This window comes from Falco naumanni, chromosome 9 (genome assembly GCF_017639655.2).
Source record: "Falco naumanni isolate bFalNau1 chromosome 9, bFalNau1.pat, whole genome shotgun sequence".
NCBI lineage: Eukaryota > Metazoa > Chordata > Aves > Falconiformes > Falconidae > Falco > Falco naumanni.
In genome coordinates this window covers 48,154,769-48,172,203 of record NC_054062.1, presented here as the reverse complement: position 1 = coordinate 48,172,203, position 17,435 = coordinate 48,154,769, and the positions used below count along the sequence as shown (strand labels likewise).

The window sequence follows — 17,435 nt, the reverse complement described above, 5'->3', positions numbered from 1 at the left end:
AAACTAACATTGTCAATTGAAAATTTTCCTTTAAAAGGACCACTAGAAGCTCCCCATAGATATTTAAAACAGATTTCTCCAAGTGTAGTTCTAACTCATTGATGAAAAGAAAATTTGATAGAGAGGATCATGCACTAAAACTGTTCATCTGAGCAGCTTTTCATTGCAATCAAAGATTTGCATATTGAATAGAACCTTAAAATGATTTCTAGAAGTCTCCTGACTTGGGATATAATAACTACATGGGACAAAGTAAAAAAAGACACAGTGCACATCAAAAAAACCAGAAAATAGATAGTTAAGAATGGATTAAGATGATGGCCCTTGCTGCCTTCCAGCTCATTAAAGTTGATTGTTCAAATGTTTTACAAATCCCAAATATGGTTTGTTCCTGCTGTTATTGTAATGCTTCTTATCTGAATGTCACACAGTCACCTCTGCCTACGTGTGCGTGTCCCCACCAGGGTACCGGAGGTCTGTGAAATCTCTCCAGCTCACAGTTCAAGCTGGGGTAAGCCAGCTGCTCTGAGCTCTCACTGTATGTACTGGAGCAAAACGCCCCAGTGCTTCCTATTGAAGCAACACAGCACTCTTCATGTTGTCTTTTTTTTTTTTTTTTTTAATTACACGATTATAAAGAAAAACAGTCAAACAAAAATGAATGCTTTGCTCATCCTTAAATAGTTTCAGAGACATTTCTACACATCTTTTTCATTACAACCCTGACATGGTTTGCAAAGTAATTCCCATTTTGCCCACCTAACGTTCATTAACGTTGTTGATAAAAGCAATACAGACAATCATAATTACTTTTAGTCAGAAGCTATGAACAAATTAAGAACAGAAAAAAACATTTTCCCTTTGTTTCAGAGGAAGTCATATGTCTGCACAGAGATTACAAGAATTGTTACTTATGGACAGAAAGGATTTACAGAAACTGGACAGGTTTCCCAAAGCAGTACCTTAGAGTGGCACCACATATTCCCAGAGAATGACAGCTACACAGTTTGTCTTTTAAGACTGCGAAAGTTTACTAAGTTACACCATTTAAAATAATATTTTAATGTGTTTTTCTGCTAAATTAATGCTAATAACATGGCAGGACTTCAAGACAGTTTATTTTTCTCCTTAATCTCCACTGGGTTGGGCTTGGTTTCAGCCTGGCTGGGAGGTCATTAATTAGACTTGATTTGCCAGCCAAGCTGGTGCTCACCTCACACACACTTCACTTTCTGACGCTGATGGGACTTCTGCTAAGGGGACTCAAAGAATGCCATAAAATTCCAGCATTAGACTAATCTATACACTGAAATGGGAATGGAAGACACTTATCAGGAATACGTTACAATAAACACTGGCGTAGCTCTAGTATGTCAGCCAAGTACAAATGTAGGTCAGCATGAAATGAAAGAGGGATTTGAACAAGAAGTCATCTGCAATTACGCACTGTTTTCATTCCAGCATGCACCAGAGGCCTCAACAGGATTGAGGTCCCTTGTTCAAAGTCAGTACTAACACGCATTTAAATAAAATAAAATAAACCAATGCCCTGCAGGACTTGGACTGTAAATAACAGGCACGGTAGAGCTGAGGTTAGGGATGCATCACAGCAGCAAAGAGAGTGTACAAAGCTTTCCAACTACTCAAAGCAAAACAGTATTCAAATTTGCTGTGTTCCACATAATGCAGAGCTTTAATATTCTTCAATTGCTTATTTCACAACTTTCTCCTAGTCAAATCCTTTACTTATAGATTTCTGCAGAGTGTCATTCGACTGGCTGATGTGATATTTTTATTGTTTCTTTATGAAACAATATGTGAAACTGTATCAGAAAACATTGCTTTTGGTAGAAGTGAAATGCTGCCGTTTGACTCTTCTGGCACTACAACAGAATTGGCTCAATGCTAGTAACAGCAGAAATGCTGGAAAGGAAGGTATGAACAGTACTCACAATCACAAACCAGCATGGCTTTATTACTACAAAAGAGATATGAAGACCATTCTTTCCTGACATTGACAGCCTATGTGGAAAGCAGTACCATTTGTCCTTTTACATTACAGAATTAAGCAAATAAGTATTACCAATTACGGTATTTCATTAAAATGCAATTTGACTGCAAAGGAACTACAACACAAGCTATGAAAATTAAGGCAGGACTTGCCCTAGATAGAAGCCAGCACAATGTTTTAAGTAAGGTTTACACCTTTTATTGGCACTGACAGTCGCCCACAGTTTATCTTGGTAAGAGCTGCCCATAGGTAGACATTAAGTTTTATAAAGCATTCCAAGAACAGGAGTGATAGCAGGAAACTTACATTGCCATAAAAAAGAGGCAATCCCTGAAAACCCCCTCCCATTTCATTCACTAAAAAGAAGGTCCAAGTTCTGTTCCTTCCACAAGTAAATTCCTTTGATTTCAGAAAAACATGAAAAACATGTCTGAAAACCAAAACCAGCAACAAAAACCCCCAGGCTTCTTGTATTGAGGTGATAAGCCTTCTCAATGAGAGTTCTGTGACATGTTTATTGCTTGGCATTTTCACCTGTCACCTATTATGGCAGAAGCAAAAGTTGCTAGAAAGATATTATGAGGCTGTTTGCATCAATAAACAAAACAGATTTTCGTTGTTAGTATCGATAAAAGGAATAAAAAAAAATTATCAGAAAGCTTTTCTAGTCAACTGCAGAAATCTTTTTTTGTACATTACAAAATACCAAGATTTTGATGGCACTTCAGATCCTAGTAAAGCTTCGATGTCCCACAAGAACAGTGAGGTAGACGCATACCTCACTTAACTCAGCCTTCTTTAAATAAAGATCCATAAATGACCTGAACACTAACAAATCCCAGGCATGTGGTCCAAACTGTCCACTGACACCAAATTTAATGAAATTGCAACCACTGCTTTATATTGAATATGAAAGGATAGGAGGCACTCAGATTCAGACCAGGATGGGTATTAGGATTTACGTTTTTTTACAGCCTTAGGAAAGAAATTAAGAAACTCAGTGGCAGTAGTTGTACAAGTAGGCAAGGCAAGGGCAGAACTGTTTCATTTTGATGCAGTACCACCGATCTCTTCCTCACCTGTGGAGCCTTTCTGTGCCTTACACCGCCTCTGAGCACTGCGGTACCAGTGGGACAGGGTGCAGCACCCTGGGTACCCCGTACCACAGCACAGGTAGTATGCTTTCCCAGGATGCATTCACAAAAAGAAACATTTTCAAAAAACTACAGAACTTCAGATTTGTTTTAAAGATATTTTAAAGAAAAAGAAATAGCTGCACCAAGCTATGAGCTTACTGAATCTGAATTTGAACTATATCTTAATAAATAATGAAAATATATTAAGGAGTTAGAACATATTAAGTACTTCTAGCTATTTTAAAATATTTTTGTCTTTAAATTATAACTCATTCTTCTAGTGGTGGAGCTGCACTGTGCACTAGGACAGCTGAGCACTTTCTTCTTTGTTGAAGTATCTCTAAAACAAAGCGAAACTGAACAGGTTGAAAATAAGCCATAACACTGCTGAGCTGGAAACAGAATGAAACACTATTTTGAAAGGCTTAGAAACAAAATTTAACAAGATCTAATACAGCAAATACAGAAGAAATTAAATTTTAGTTCTGTTTTCTAGAGAAAAGCAAACAAACTCTTGGAAAACGCATACAGCATGCACCCCACATACTCTGTTACAAGAAAATAACTTGGGAGAAGAGTACACTTTGTTGAAAGCATATAGGAATTGGAATTACCTAATATTAGAAATTTTGAAACACTGTATTTCAAGTTCCTGCTTGTTATGAGAAGCCTTTGAAGTTAGGAAATCAATTAGTAGTGCTTTCCAAAAAAAAATTCTGTAAAAATCCTGCTCTCATTCTGGGAGAAAACTTTGTATATATAGTTTATTTTCAATTTTTCCCTGCCAGGCTTCAAAAGCAAAAACACTGAAGAAGAATGTTTTCCATACCAAAAATTCAGTTTGTTTTTGTCTGGGTGGGTCATCATCTCTCTGCTGGAAAGCGTGACCTCGATTTCCCCGGCACAAGAAGGACCTGAATATCGGTCCCCCGTCCTGATCAGTGGGCTGTAATGCATCCAGCTCCCACATCTCCCCTGTGTATATAATCTGAATTCACTAATCAATTGGGGAAGGTGGAGGGTGGGGGGAAGAGGAAAGGCCCCTGCCTGGGCAGGAATTCCTGGCCAGAAACAGGGAGTATTGGGAAGAAAGGGCTTGGGGTACTTTCTGGTGCTCAGGGGGCTGGAACAAGGACAAAAGGATGGCGTTAAGAGAAGCTGATGAGCACGCAACAATAATTTAAAATACTACCAAAATAATATTACTAAAAAAATAAAAAGCAGCCTCAAAGTTATTTACCTTGAGCGTAAAACCCATGCTCCGCACAACAGTATTTAAGGAGGAACGGAAGGGCTCATTAGTGACACTTTCTGGGGTTCGCAGGTAGTTTCCATACAGCTCTGTCACTACTCGCCCTCCAGACTCGCCTGCTGACTGACTCCCCTCTTCTGCTCTACTGCTGATGGACTCGAGCCATGCAGCAGGTTTTACCCCACCAGGAGCTGGCACAAACCCAGGATGAGTCTAGCTATATTTCACTTTCATCATATTTATTAAGCTGGTGTTGAAGTCAACCTAATTAAAAACTCTCTTCTTGGCTTTTCTGCAGCAGGGTCCAGCTGTTGCGCTAATGATATCATGCAGCACAACTGCAGCCATCTGCGTGAGTAATTATTATCAGATATAGATGAAATAATCCTTTAAACACTTACTATGCTTCCTCCTTCCACCCAAACACACGCTCCGTCACCAGCCTCGTGTAGAAGACAAAGCCCCGCAGCTGGTGAACCAGCAGCCCAGCTGGATGTTGCTGCCTCTCCCTGTGTGTGCCCGGCTCTCCGGGTGCCCGTATTCCTTACTCTTGTACTGAAACCGATGTGTTTAGCTGTATGGGACCACTGAGGAACTCTGCTTCAGCTGCCCGTAACCCCCTAGGAAGGGACTCATTCCCTTTGTGTGCAGTCACATGCATAACCTACGAGGCAAATAAACTACAAAATAACTGTTACTGAAATGGTTTATAAGGTACAAAACGTTTAACTGTTCACGTTTCTGAAGAAGCATGTAAACACCTAAGCTATAGTCTTAATATTATTATTTTCTTCTAAAGATTTCCAAAACAAATGAATGCTTTGTGTTGCCCTCCTACATTTGGATTTTTTCTGCATTACACATCTTTCTCTCAAACAAATTACCCTGTTGCATAACCGCATTTTGCATAATTTTGGAATGCTGAACATAGTTCTGTTTGTGGTAACTTGCCTCCCATGGACAGATCTTATTTGCAAATGAAATGCTTTCATCTCTGCCATGTAATGGCCTTCAGTACAGTTCACACTGGCTATGAATAGATATATTCAGTTTCCTACCTTTCTTCAGAAATATCTGAAAGAAAGGAGGGGGAGATCTGGGATGTAGGGAGACAAGAATCACATGTGCCAGGGAAACACATGTGTAATCAAGGGTTTGAAGATAATCTACTGCAGTAATTAAAACCACACTCCAATCCTGTTTAGCATATGCATTCTTTTGTTCTCTCAGCACTTACTTCCTAATCATTAGATTGCAAAAGATTAGAAAAAGGAAAGAAGATGGAGAATGAGTAACATGTTTTCCTACAGTGAAGAAGGAACTGCAACAGCAGAAAGAAAAACATGTCAGGATGTCCCAATATTCCATTTTTATTTTGTCAAATCAGTTTGTTGAACAACTTTCTAGGTTCTTATAAACTTGTATCATAAATCATGATCTTAAAGTAGCATTCCTTAATGCATAACTCCCAGCAACGCTTTAAGTGGCTCAAGACATTTGTGAAACTTAGTAGTTACTTTCTCAAAGGTTTAAGTCAAAGCTGGACAGCCTTTATAATACATACACCAGCCTTGGACATCATATTGCCTGCTGCTAAACAGTCACTTCTAGAGTGGAAATGGATGCTTTAAAATACTGCCTGAAAATGCTATATATGCACCTTTCCAAATGAAATATAAGTGAGCTTTAGTCTGCTGAGGATAAAATCACTTTCATATAATTTATCCAGGTGATCGAGATGACTTGACTTTCAGATGGAAAAAAGACAGCATAATAGGGAATTCAATCTTAAACTGTTGAGCTGTCATCTGAAAGCCCAAACAAAGCTATTCTGGGCTAACAGTGCTTTGTACTCCCTTATATTCCATTATTCAGTTTGGAGAACAAAGACCACTTTTTGGAGGGAAAGGATTTATTTGGTTTTTAAAATGTAACAGTCCCTTTTTAAAGGCTATTTTCCCAGTATATACCAATTTTTATGTACATATATTATACATACATTCACACATACTCCCATATCCCTTCTATATAGCTAGTATCAGTATTTCTATTGTTCTAACGGGCTTTTTGTTCACCTTCTGTTTCAGGTGACAATACATTTGAACATAACGTTTTGTTAATTGTCAGTTAACAGTGCTCACCCAGGTAGCTGCATTGGTATCTCATACCTGCTTTTCCAACTCATCTGACTCTGTAAAGATCCTACAGAATGAAGTTTGATCCAAAGGAAGAAAGGTTTTTCTAGAAAGCTCCTCTTATCTTTAATATTTATCAAATGTAATGGACAGATTCTCCAGTACTTTATTCCAAGAGGCAACAGGGTTTTCCCTCCCAGCACGCATTACTCCCAGCACACACAAACTTATCTTGCAGAAGGAATTTTACTAGCATCAGTTCCTTGCCTGTGCTTACAGAAACATCTCCCTGCAGCTTCACCTTCCTTAATAAGCTGTCCCGCTCATTACATGCTCATTACCTGTGTCTTCCAAGGGCAGCTGGGGTTTTATTTCTTGTTCAGCTATGTCTGCTACAACTGCTGCTGCCGCTGCTGCTTCAGGGGGTGGCTGCGGAGGTGAAGGTGGTGCCTTTACTGGTGTAGTGGACTCCGGGGTCTCAAATGCTTCTTCAGAGTCAGAGCTCCTGGTGAAAATCAAATGAGAGACTAGTGAGCAGACTGAAGACTGATGCTTGCAGGTCGTATTTGGAAATGCAGGGCTTTCTGAGCTGATGGCATAGACCTCAGCTACCAGGCTACCTCTGTATTTCCCAAAGGAGATTTGACACTACAGTATGGTTTCCAGAGCAGAATATCATGGGTATGGTCTTCTCCATACCCAAGTATTTATGTCAGTTATGAATTCTTTGTGTTGCAAAACTGAACACACACTTGGAAATAAATCCACCCTGCAAAGCCTGCTTTCCAGTGTGAAGGTGGCTCAACCACACAGACAACACTGACACTCCTGTGTCAGTCTCTAAAACTCTCCTTGGCACAAGCGTACCTAAATCAACTAAAATAAATAAATAGGACCATCTCAAGAGACTTTCATAGCTTCATCCAAAAAAAATCATCTAAAATAGCATCAAATTTCTGTGTGTGCTCCTACAGGTGAGAAAGCAGACATGGAGATGCCAGGTGCAGCAAATGGTTGTGTATCCTTCTCCCACAGAAGTACTACATTCTATTTTTAGCAGAATTTTACCCTAGCCCTTTTCAAACGGTAAGCGTGTGGTATTTACACAAGGTAAGACAACCTGTAAAATGCAGAGTCCTCATATTATCAACAACCGTTTTGCAGCACCATGTGCTCACAGGGGCACAAACCCCACCGGGCCCCAGTGGGCTGGTGCCAGCCCAGCAAGGAAACGGCAGCACCCAAAACGGAGCCATTGAAATGAAATGCAGGCTTGAAAGGCAGCAACTGTACCATCTGCTCCTACAGGAGTACAGCACTAGGAAACTGTTCTAGATCTGAAAACCAGAGTTCTCATTTGTTCTTAAACCGAACTGAGACCCAATTTTAGCTTATAAACATTTCTTCTTGAAGCCTTTGGGAACAATTAATGCAGTAACAACAGTGCCATATTCAATATGCACTCAACATATGTTCAATATATGTTCAATAAGCATGTCTGTTGGTCAGATGCAGATTTTTGCTGCTGGTCTGTAATAAAGTTAATTGACTACGCCGGTTTCTGAAAGGACAGGACTGATTTGCCTCTATCCATGATTGCGTGCACAGCTGTAGTCTGCACTGCTCCTCACAGCTGTCCACATTCCACATGCCAGTGCAACAGGGACAAAATTTGCCATGAAATGGAAAACCATTTCATCCCCCAGAAGCACTCTACAAGCCATCCTCAATCAAGGACTTCTCTCTTTTTGTTCAAGTTAAAAGACAACTCTGAGCTGCCACATTCTGTTTGGTTTCTTGAAGCTCACGATTATTTTAAGCAGCTCGATGTCAGAAGTACAAGTACAGGATTTGCATTTGATTACATTTGCCTAAATCTATCATAGCATGAAGCTTTTGGTGAGCTGGGGAAGAAAAGACCTCAGAGTCACCCCTGAGAACTTGAGGAGCTCACTGGACCCGATTCTCCCCAGCTGCCTCCGCAGAATCCCAATGAGCTCCCACCTCCCTGCACACCATCAGGGCCGCGCCATGGCTCAGCACCAACCCGTTTCATCACCTCTACTCCCATGCAAAGCAAAAGGATTTCTACTAGCTAAATAGCTTCAGAGATTTGCCTCAGGGATTTTTAGAGACTTTTTTTTTTTCCAAAAAAACCTTACATCACTGCCTGAGGAACTGCTCAAAAATAGCATGCCTGGCTTTTGATTATATCTGTTGCTGCAGCTCCCCAAAATACCTTCTTTGTGTCATTGTTTAAACCACACTCAGTCATCAGGCCACAAAACAGTCACACTGGAAGAGGTAGGCTGCAGCTTTTAAATTATGTCCCTTCAAAGATGCACCATGTTTTAAGTTCAAAATATTTTAAGCTTAAGAACAGCTAGCTGCAAAGAGCTTCTATAAATAAAGCTGCACAATAGGTATTCAACAAAATAACGCTTTCTCCTCCTTCCACAGAGCCAGTTGAGGAAACTTTAAGTTGAAGAATCTAAGAGAAACAGAGTTGTGTGATATCTTCCCAGTAGATAGGCGATTCCTGTGTCATAAAAATAAACCTATGAAGTTACCATGTAAACCAACAAGACGAAAGGTAATTCATACCTCTTAGGCTTTCACGATAATTCTTCATTGTGCTACATTTAATCAGTGTTTTACTCTCTTCATTTTGAACTCAAAGTTTTGCTCTGTAATACTGACAGAACAACATTTAGACTCTTCTTTCCAAATAGCCCATATAACATATACAGTAAATATATATACACCTGTAAAATAACAGAAACTGACAAAAAAAAATATCTCAATTTTCATGTCCTACTTGTGTTTGTAACTGCGTTGTCAAACTGGTTTGATGGAGCAATTCTGTGTCCTCTTTTATTTAAATGGTGGAAAAACTCTGCACATGTTTAGCTCCCTTTTAAATGAGCTACCTTTGTTTACTTGGTCTCTTCCTTGGATGAGGTGGGCATAAGCATTTGAAGTAAAGAGAAATGTCTGTTCTCTTTTATTCATTGTATGAGCTTCCATTCTAAAGAACATCTCAAGTCCATGGACAGTCAGTTGTGGTGCCTGAGCTCCAGCCCAAGGCTTTGTTTTGCTAGTATTTAATAATCCCCAAAAGATTCTGATGCAGTACTCCTAATTTTCAGCTGCACCCCTCCATAAGCAGCAGTATAATCAAGAACTGTCTTAACTGTAACCCAAATGCTGCTGCATTTGTTATAAGAAGCAATCATGCTGGTGGTTAACAAAGAAAGCTTGATACCAGAAAAATGTTCCTTATCACAGCCTGGGATCTGGGAGAGGGCATAAAGCCTGGAAGCACATACCAGGACTATGCTACAAGGTCTACATTACATATATCCTGGAAAAATTAGGTCCTGTGTTCTGTATTCCTTAGTGAAAATACGGATGGTCTCTCTTGCATAGGATACTTCTCTTAAAACTACAGTCCTACTTTCAAACAGTAAGAAAAGATTTTCCCAGAACAACAGGATATCCTGTGAAAAGGAAATTACATATTTCAGCCAGTTCTATTCATAATGTCTTTTCTCTGAGAAATACAGGGAATACAGAGAACCAAAAAAAAAAATAATGCTGCTGCAAAGTTCATGGTGTAAAACAGATTGCCAAATTGTGATATGCTGTGAGAATTGGCACCGATGCAAGGCTGCACAAGGAGCAGCCACCATGGATCCAGCTGTGGGCAGGCTCTCACGAAAGGAAGAGCCCTTTGTATCATCTAGAATATTATTTTGATGCTCCAGCCAAGGATGAAGCAGGATGAAATTGTTACTGAAACCTCGGAATGAAGAACTTATCAACACCAATGTGATGTAGATAAGCAGACACTTCTTTATTAACGGCCGGGTGCGTGAGTGAGTCCTCTCACGATCAAAGCACACCAAGTTTCAGAATCATATAGCTTATATAGAACTCGTTCATACATATTCATTAAATATTCATGCATAAACATAGTATTTCCCAAAAAGTCATTAACATACCCTCCTCCCATATCCGATTCTGTGCAGTAAAGGTTAGAAAGGTCTGGAAATGGGTCTAGGGTATTATTTGGGTAGGTGGTCCATGAGTCGGTGGTCGTGATCTCCCCCTGCCGGAATTATTTTTTACTTAAGGTAACTGTTTCTTGGCGGGTGACTACGAGTTGCTTCACTCGACTCTCCCCAGTTCCCATTAATTCTACATTTTGACATTTTAGTACATTCTCCCAGGTTACATATAAACAATTATCTTGAATCTTAAGTCTGTTATCTAAGTTCTAAACATTCCTACTAGGTGATTCTGACCAATTCCTTCGGCCTTGGTACGGGGTTATACAGAGGATTTCATAGCAGCTGTTGCTGTACAAATACAAGTTTCATTAAAATATTTCTTATAACTATATTCCTATTAAAATAACTCTATAAAATCAAATGTGTTTCTATAAAATCAAAAGTGGTTAAATAATTCTAACTAATAAAAAATCTGTAACAAGATGGCACTCATGGCTTTTAGAGATAGAGAACTCATTTGCTGGCCCCACCCAGCTCATAATGTTGTGGAGATGGAGCGCGCAAGTGAGGAGTCTGAATCTCCAGGACCAGTCTGTGGGGCAGCGATGAAGGGAAAGCTACAGGAAAGAACATACATTCATGCTTCTCTTTGGCCAGCTTGGGAGATTAGTGGGAGCTTGTCTTTATAACACATCATATTGTTCCATCTGTACCCTTTGGGTTTTGTACATAACAAGCAAAAAAAGTGTAGATTGTAGCAGCTACAAAATGATTAGGTGATAGTAACAGACTACCAAATTACCAGAAATATTCTTTCAGTCCACCCTTTCATCTCCCTTCTCAAAAGATAGCCAGTAAACAGTAAATATAACACATACAGATGGGGTTGAGAAGCAGGGAGAACCAAGAAATGCAAGAATCATACCAGACCAATACGATTTGGCAATGCTGCATCAGCTTGTGGAGCAGGAGCAATTCCACTCTCACCTGGCAACTCTGAGGTCCTGCCCTGCTCATTCCATAACTCACTCAAGGAAATACTGAACGGAGTCACTAGGGCTGACTTTTCTTCACCTTTGGCCTTGCAGAAATCCAGCCTCACAACTGACATTACCTTTTTTGTAAAGCGCAGATGTTTATAATTTTAAGTCCTCCCCCATTTCACAATGAAAAGTTGCCTTTTTGTCACCGTAGCTAGAAGGCACTCAGTAAGCAAGAATGAGATTTCTTTGGTCCACTGCCTCTCCTCACTGTCTGCCCTCTTTGGGCACCACAGCCACTGAAGTGAGGTTATCCCACTTGCCACCTGGAAACTTGATTCTTTAAAAAATAGTTTGCAACAGAGCTGTGCCCTTCAGCTGCATCAGGGACCCTGCCACCTGTCTCAGGTTCTTCTGGTATTTACACTACAGCAGTATAATCGGTGCGAGAGTGCACTCTGGTTTCATTTCACAGGAATGAAAGGGATATCTGATACATAAAAGAAATTTATATGCAGGGCTCTGACAGAAGGACTGAGGTCAGCAGCAACACTTCCTGTGGAGGGCTACAAGGGAGCAAATCTGGAACCAGTATGTGCCAGGGGAGCTCCCCAGGGCTTTAGCAGAGTTACTTCACTTAAAGTCCAATCTACATAGAATTTTTATTTAGCATATAGCCTGCTTCAGAAAAAAAACACACCCAAAACCCCACGCCTAACCACTTCATGGAGCGCCAATCTATTGGTGTGCAATACGGACAGTTGGAAGAGGAACACGAGTGTGGTATTTTGAAGTTTTGAAGCCAGGAGCTGGAGTTGCATTACTGAGAAGTTCACTTATGAAGAAATATTTTAAATTTGCATTATTAGTTAAACATGTTCCAGATTAACTGAGGTTTCTCATACCTGTCAGCAGTATCACTGATGGCCAGCTAGCACTCCATAAACTCATCCTTCTCACTGGTACTCCAAAAACTCTATCCACTAATTGTTTTGTCTCTATGTACCTTTGTTTTATTGACATCATACCAGAGGCAATAATTTCATTCTCATGGTGTATTTGGAAATACAACATATTGGGAGGAAAAAAGTCAGATAATCTTACAACATGCACACAACAACAAATCCAAGCTGTGGTGCTCCGTCACCACCCAAGACTGCTTGGAGGGTAAAGAAACAAAAGCAAGGACTCCAAAGCATTATTGGAGAGCTGTTGTTTACAGGTTGCCCTCTAATTGTAGTGTCAGGATGTCTGGAAACCTACAGACATTGAGGACTGTTCTCAGACGATAAGCAATTCCTACCTGATCAATTTTAACTGGCAGTAACTTCTAAAGTCTTTTCCTGAGATACAGTTGTAACTCCCTGAGGGGAACAAGACAGAAATGGGTATTTTGTCTTTTTTCCATCTCATCTTTAGATCCACACATTCTTTACAACTGGCTAGAGCTGCAGTTCAAGGGGGAAATAGCTGTCCAAGTACATCCATCATCTCTGGGCCACAGAAAACCACACTTGAATTACCTGCAGATCTGTTTCCCTGGGCCTTAAGAATAAACGGACAAATAAGAATGCACAAGGCACATGCATCTGTTACCAGAAGGACATCAAGCAATGCCTGGTTCCCGTACTGAGATTTCTGTGCATCAGAAGCACTAGCAGGGCTCTGAGACAAATGGGGAGTCCAAAGGTGTGTGATGGGAGGACCCACATGAGCAAGTGCTGGTATAAAAGCACTACCTGGAGCAACACCTAAAGGCAACGCACAGATTCCATCAGACGTGGCCCTCCAAAGCATCTGTAGCTGCTATAAAGTTAAGGTATAAATTTCACATGAGTATTTACCAAACAATTTATCATACACTGTGAGAAAAATCTAAATAAATAATAATAATAAAAAGCTAACTTCTTATAACGTTCAGTTTAGTACTGAGGATGAATTTAGGTTTTCATTCTTGTAAACCCGGTTGGGAGATGAGCTGGAAATAAAAAGAAGGAGTAAGTTCTGTAGTCTCACCTCCATCAATCGTTTTCAGAGATGATCCTCATAAAATCTACATGAATAATTTAGACAAGGATGCAGGACTGGCTGTATATTTGTGGGGTCAATTTGTTTTGCATGTTACTTAAACAGGCACATATAGTGCACTGGCAAGAGCCACAAAGGCTGACAGATTTGAAAAGACACTCAGTAACTTTAAGCATTAGAGTTTCTGAAGCCAGAGAGGCAAGACACTCAGAGATGCACCTTAATTTCAGTCAAAGCTCTTTCACTGTGAACAGTCTGAATCTTTTCAGATTTCCTGGTCCATTTTCAATGGTTAAACCGATTTTTCCATAGTTGTTTTTTTTTAAAAAAAAAAAAAAAACAAACCAAAAAACCGAACATTCAAGTAGGATGTTTCAGCAAAGCATCTCTCCAGATGAAGATGAATCCCACTCTCAGCTCTGACACTGAACAGCTGCACATACATAGAATCATGGAATGGTTTGGGTTGGAAGTGATCTTACAGATCGATCATCTCGTCCCACCCCGTGCCCCGGGCAGGGCCCCCTCCCCCCAGCCCAGGCTGCTCCCAGCCCCATCCAGCCTGGCCCTGAGCACTGCCGGGGATGGGGCACCCACAGCTTTGGTCTTGGTTAGTTCACTTCTGCATCCACCTCGTCTGCCTTATCCACTTAGGCTGGGATCTCTTAATGGCACGAACTGCTTCTTGCTGTTCTGTGTGCAGAGTCCAGAGAGGGAAAAAATACTGCTCAGTATTTTATTTGAGGGTGTTTATATTTATATAATGTATATTTATATTTGAGGGTGTTTTCCTTCTGCTTATATACAATTCAGTAACTGACAGTCTCTCGTAATTCATCTTGTGGTATCGCCCATGTTGCAGTTACACAAATTCGTAACAGATACACATACAATCTCTCCTCTTTTATTTTTTTCTTCAGACTCTTACAGATATAACTCTGGATAATAATTCAAAATCACCGTGAGAGCCCAAATGGTAATTCTTTTCCTGGAGATAAAGTTACCCATTTAGGCCAGCAGCCATTAGCTGACCCGAGGGCCTACTCACAAGCACCAAGAATATTCCATAGCTACAACAAAAGGTCATTTTTATTCATCCCAGCACTAGTTTAAGATAATATCAAAGATGCATCAACTTTGTATGTTATTATTTTTGCAAAGTTATTTGCCTACTCAGTGAATTCCAACTAACATGACATTCCGCAATAATTAGCTTCTCTTAACACGATGACTGTTAGCTATGTCATTCTTTACCTACATGTTTTGAATATGAAACATCCTTACAGATTTTAAATTTTAATACTAAATTTGTATAGTAACATAGAGAAAACAAGGATGCAACGATAGGCTATTTTAGGTATTCAAGATTAATATTTGGTGTCTGAATTAGTCTACCTATTCAAACGCAGCATCAAAACACGTAATATTAAAAAACAACACAAATGTAAGGCATAAACCTCAGAAACGGTATTTCCCTTCTCTGATAAAATACACCATTGAAAGGACAGACCTTCTCAAAAGAATTCAACAGCACAGACAACTCCGACAATGTTTTGCTCAGAGAACAGCAAAACCAGCAAACCTAGCCTACCACAGCTCAAGGGTGTGTGACTTTTCAGGGACCATTCACTGAAAATTATCTGCCTTGCTGCCTCTCACCCCATGGGGAATGTTCTCAGTGCTGGATCTGATGCTCATACTGAATCAGGAGCTGGGGGAGGTACTAACATGTCACTTAGATGTCACCAGACTCCATTTACAAGACAGTTCCTTTAGGGACATATTTCTGACCATTAACTATTAATGGATTTCTCTCACAGCGTTGTAAGGGTATTCAGTGACAAGATCATCTATGCTATGATTAAATAAATTCACAACAAACCTATACTGTGAGGAGACAAACCGCAAAATGGGTCACAAGAAGGGGATGCTGAGAAGGAAACAGTTGGATCACCAGCCTTGTCTTCAGCTCACATCCTGCTCCTGCTGGCATGATAACTTTGTCTCACTGGAACATTACCACTGCTTTGTGCACACATGATGAGAATCCAGCCTTGCATATAAAATAAAATAACGTTTGGTACCCCCAGGATAGCCACAGGAAAACCAGAGCGTACCAGTCTCTGAGGGTCTGCTCCAATGAAATGCAAAATGCCCTAGACTACACCAGAAGTCAATGGGAATTCACAGCTTTCTAGTGACAAGTCTATACTAAGCAAATACATCACCTTATGGAGGAATACTTTTGTCTGCTATCTGGTATGTATGGCATACGTACAGAATATGTATCGTATGTGTACCAGAAAAGACAATTACACCTTGCGCTACTCACCTGCATTGCAATGTTGGTGCCCTGTTTCATAGGTTTCTGACTTGCAAAGTCTGATCATCATAACAAAATGTAATTTCATCACAGGATTATTTCAGCTTAATAATGCTGGAGAATAATTTCAGTCTTACTTTGTAGCACTCACCATTGCTGGCCTATAGATCTTCTCTCTATTTTTGCTTTAAAACTGGATATGGCTCAATGAGAAATAGGTACAACTCCAGCTTCTTTAATCACAGCAATTTAAAAACATTTTCTAGAAGAAACCCCTTAACTGGAATGAAGATAATTTCCTAGGTATCTTCATTCTTTATCCTGCCGTCTTTCTGATGCATTAAACCCCTAATAGAAAGAATACTGTAGGACAGAAAATCAGATAGCATTTTTTTCAAAAAGGTTTTTGTGAAAGAACATATCCAATCAAAGCTGGTTTTAACAGAATGATGTTTTGCATTTATGGGTTTCTGCAGCAAAAGTAATATTCCACAAAACCATCCACAGCTTCTTCCTCAGCAGAGGTATTCTGCCTGACATAAGAGCAGGATAAATGTCACACGTTCATTTTATGGCCTGAGCTACAATGCACCAGCGAAGCATCCTTTGCAATTCTCACTTAAGAATAAAGCTTTTAAAGGAAATAAATCCCATTCCACTGAAACGACGAAGACCTACTTTAGTGCAATGCAATTACACAAGAACTCATATTGACACTGATGTGTGCAGAAAGCAGGGCAGGCATGCCTCTCCAGAGAAGGATTTTAATATTATTTCAGCACAAACATTCCTACAACAGCCATGGCAAACATGGCTCCCCAGAAAAATAACAGCTATTACATGAAGGTGATACTTCCTGGCCCACAAGTGATGTGTCATGACAGACACAACATTTCATTTAGGGACACAAGGGAGGAATTCATGCTGCATCGTGCGCAGAAGCAGCCAGAGTCGTTTCCCTCCTTTGTGCAGCTTTCTGCTTCTCCTCCACGCCAAGGGTGTAACATCCTCTGCTGCCCCAGCACATCTCAGACAGTTCAGCTGAAGTGTTAATGATTTGCACCAGTGTAAATTTGGTGTGAATGGGTAAATATGGCTCAGTTATGTACTGCTGATGTAACGTTACTGAGCGACTTCACTGCTTTTCCAGTAACATTTGTCCTCCAACATCAAGTCCTTGGACAACTTAGTGTCTGAGCTGAGATACAAGAATTTGGATTTTCTTTTTTTATTTTTGTTATCTCACCTACATAAAGTGCTATGGCTTCCCTTTTCAAATCATGCTGTAGGACTTCAGCAATGGAAAATAGTATCTTGTATGTTATCCAAACCACACAGATAAGTTTGGAAATGTATATTCTAGAATTGATTGTGAAAAGAAACTTATGAATCCTTTAAACATTAATCACTTACTATAAAAAGGCCATTTTTTCCTTACACGGTGGTTATATTTCAAGAACAGGATTAGAACTGCAGTGGAGGAGAATTAAAAGAGCATAATCATCTTAAAAATAATGTTGACTTTTGGTTTTTAGCCTATTGTATTGTAAGTAATCT

General features: G+C 39.9%; 1 protein-coding gene across 3 annotated transcripts in view; it reads right to left on the bottom strand.

Annotated features, from left to right (window-relative positions):
* Positions 1–17,435, bottom strand: part of TACC2 (transforming acidic coiled-coil containing protein 2) — a 129,291-nt gene that overhangs the window by 37,395 nt on the left and 74,461 nt on the right. For all 3 annotated transcript variants that reach the window (XM_040605653.1, XM_040605650.1, XM_040605652.1), the window contains exon 6: positions 6,876–7,039. In XM_040605653.1, the coding sequence (XP_040461587.1) occupies positions 6,876–7,039 (164 nt within the window). The remainder of the gene's footprint in view (positions 1–6,875; positions 7,040–17,435) is intronic.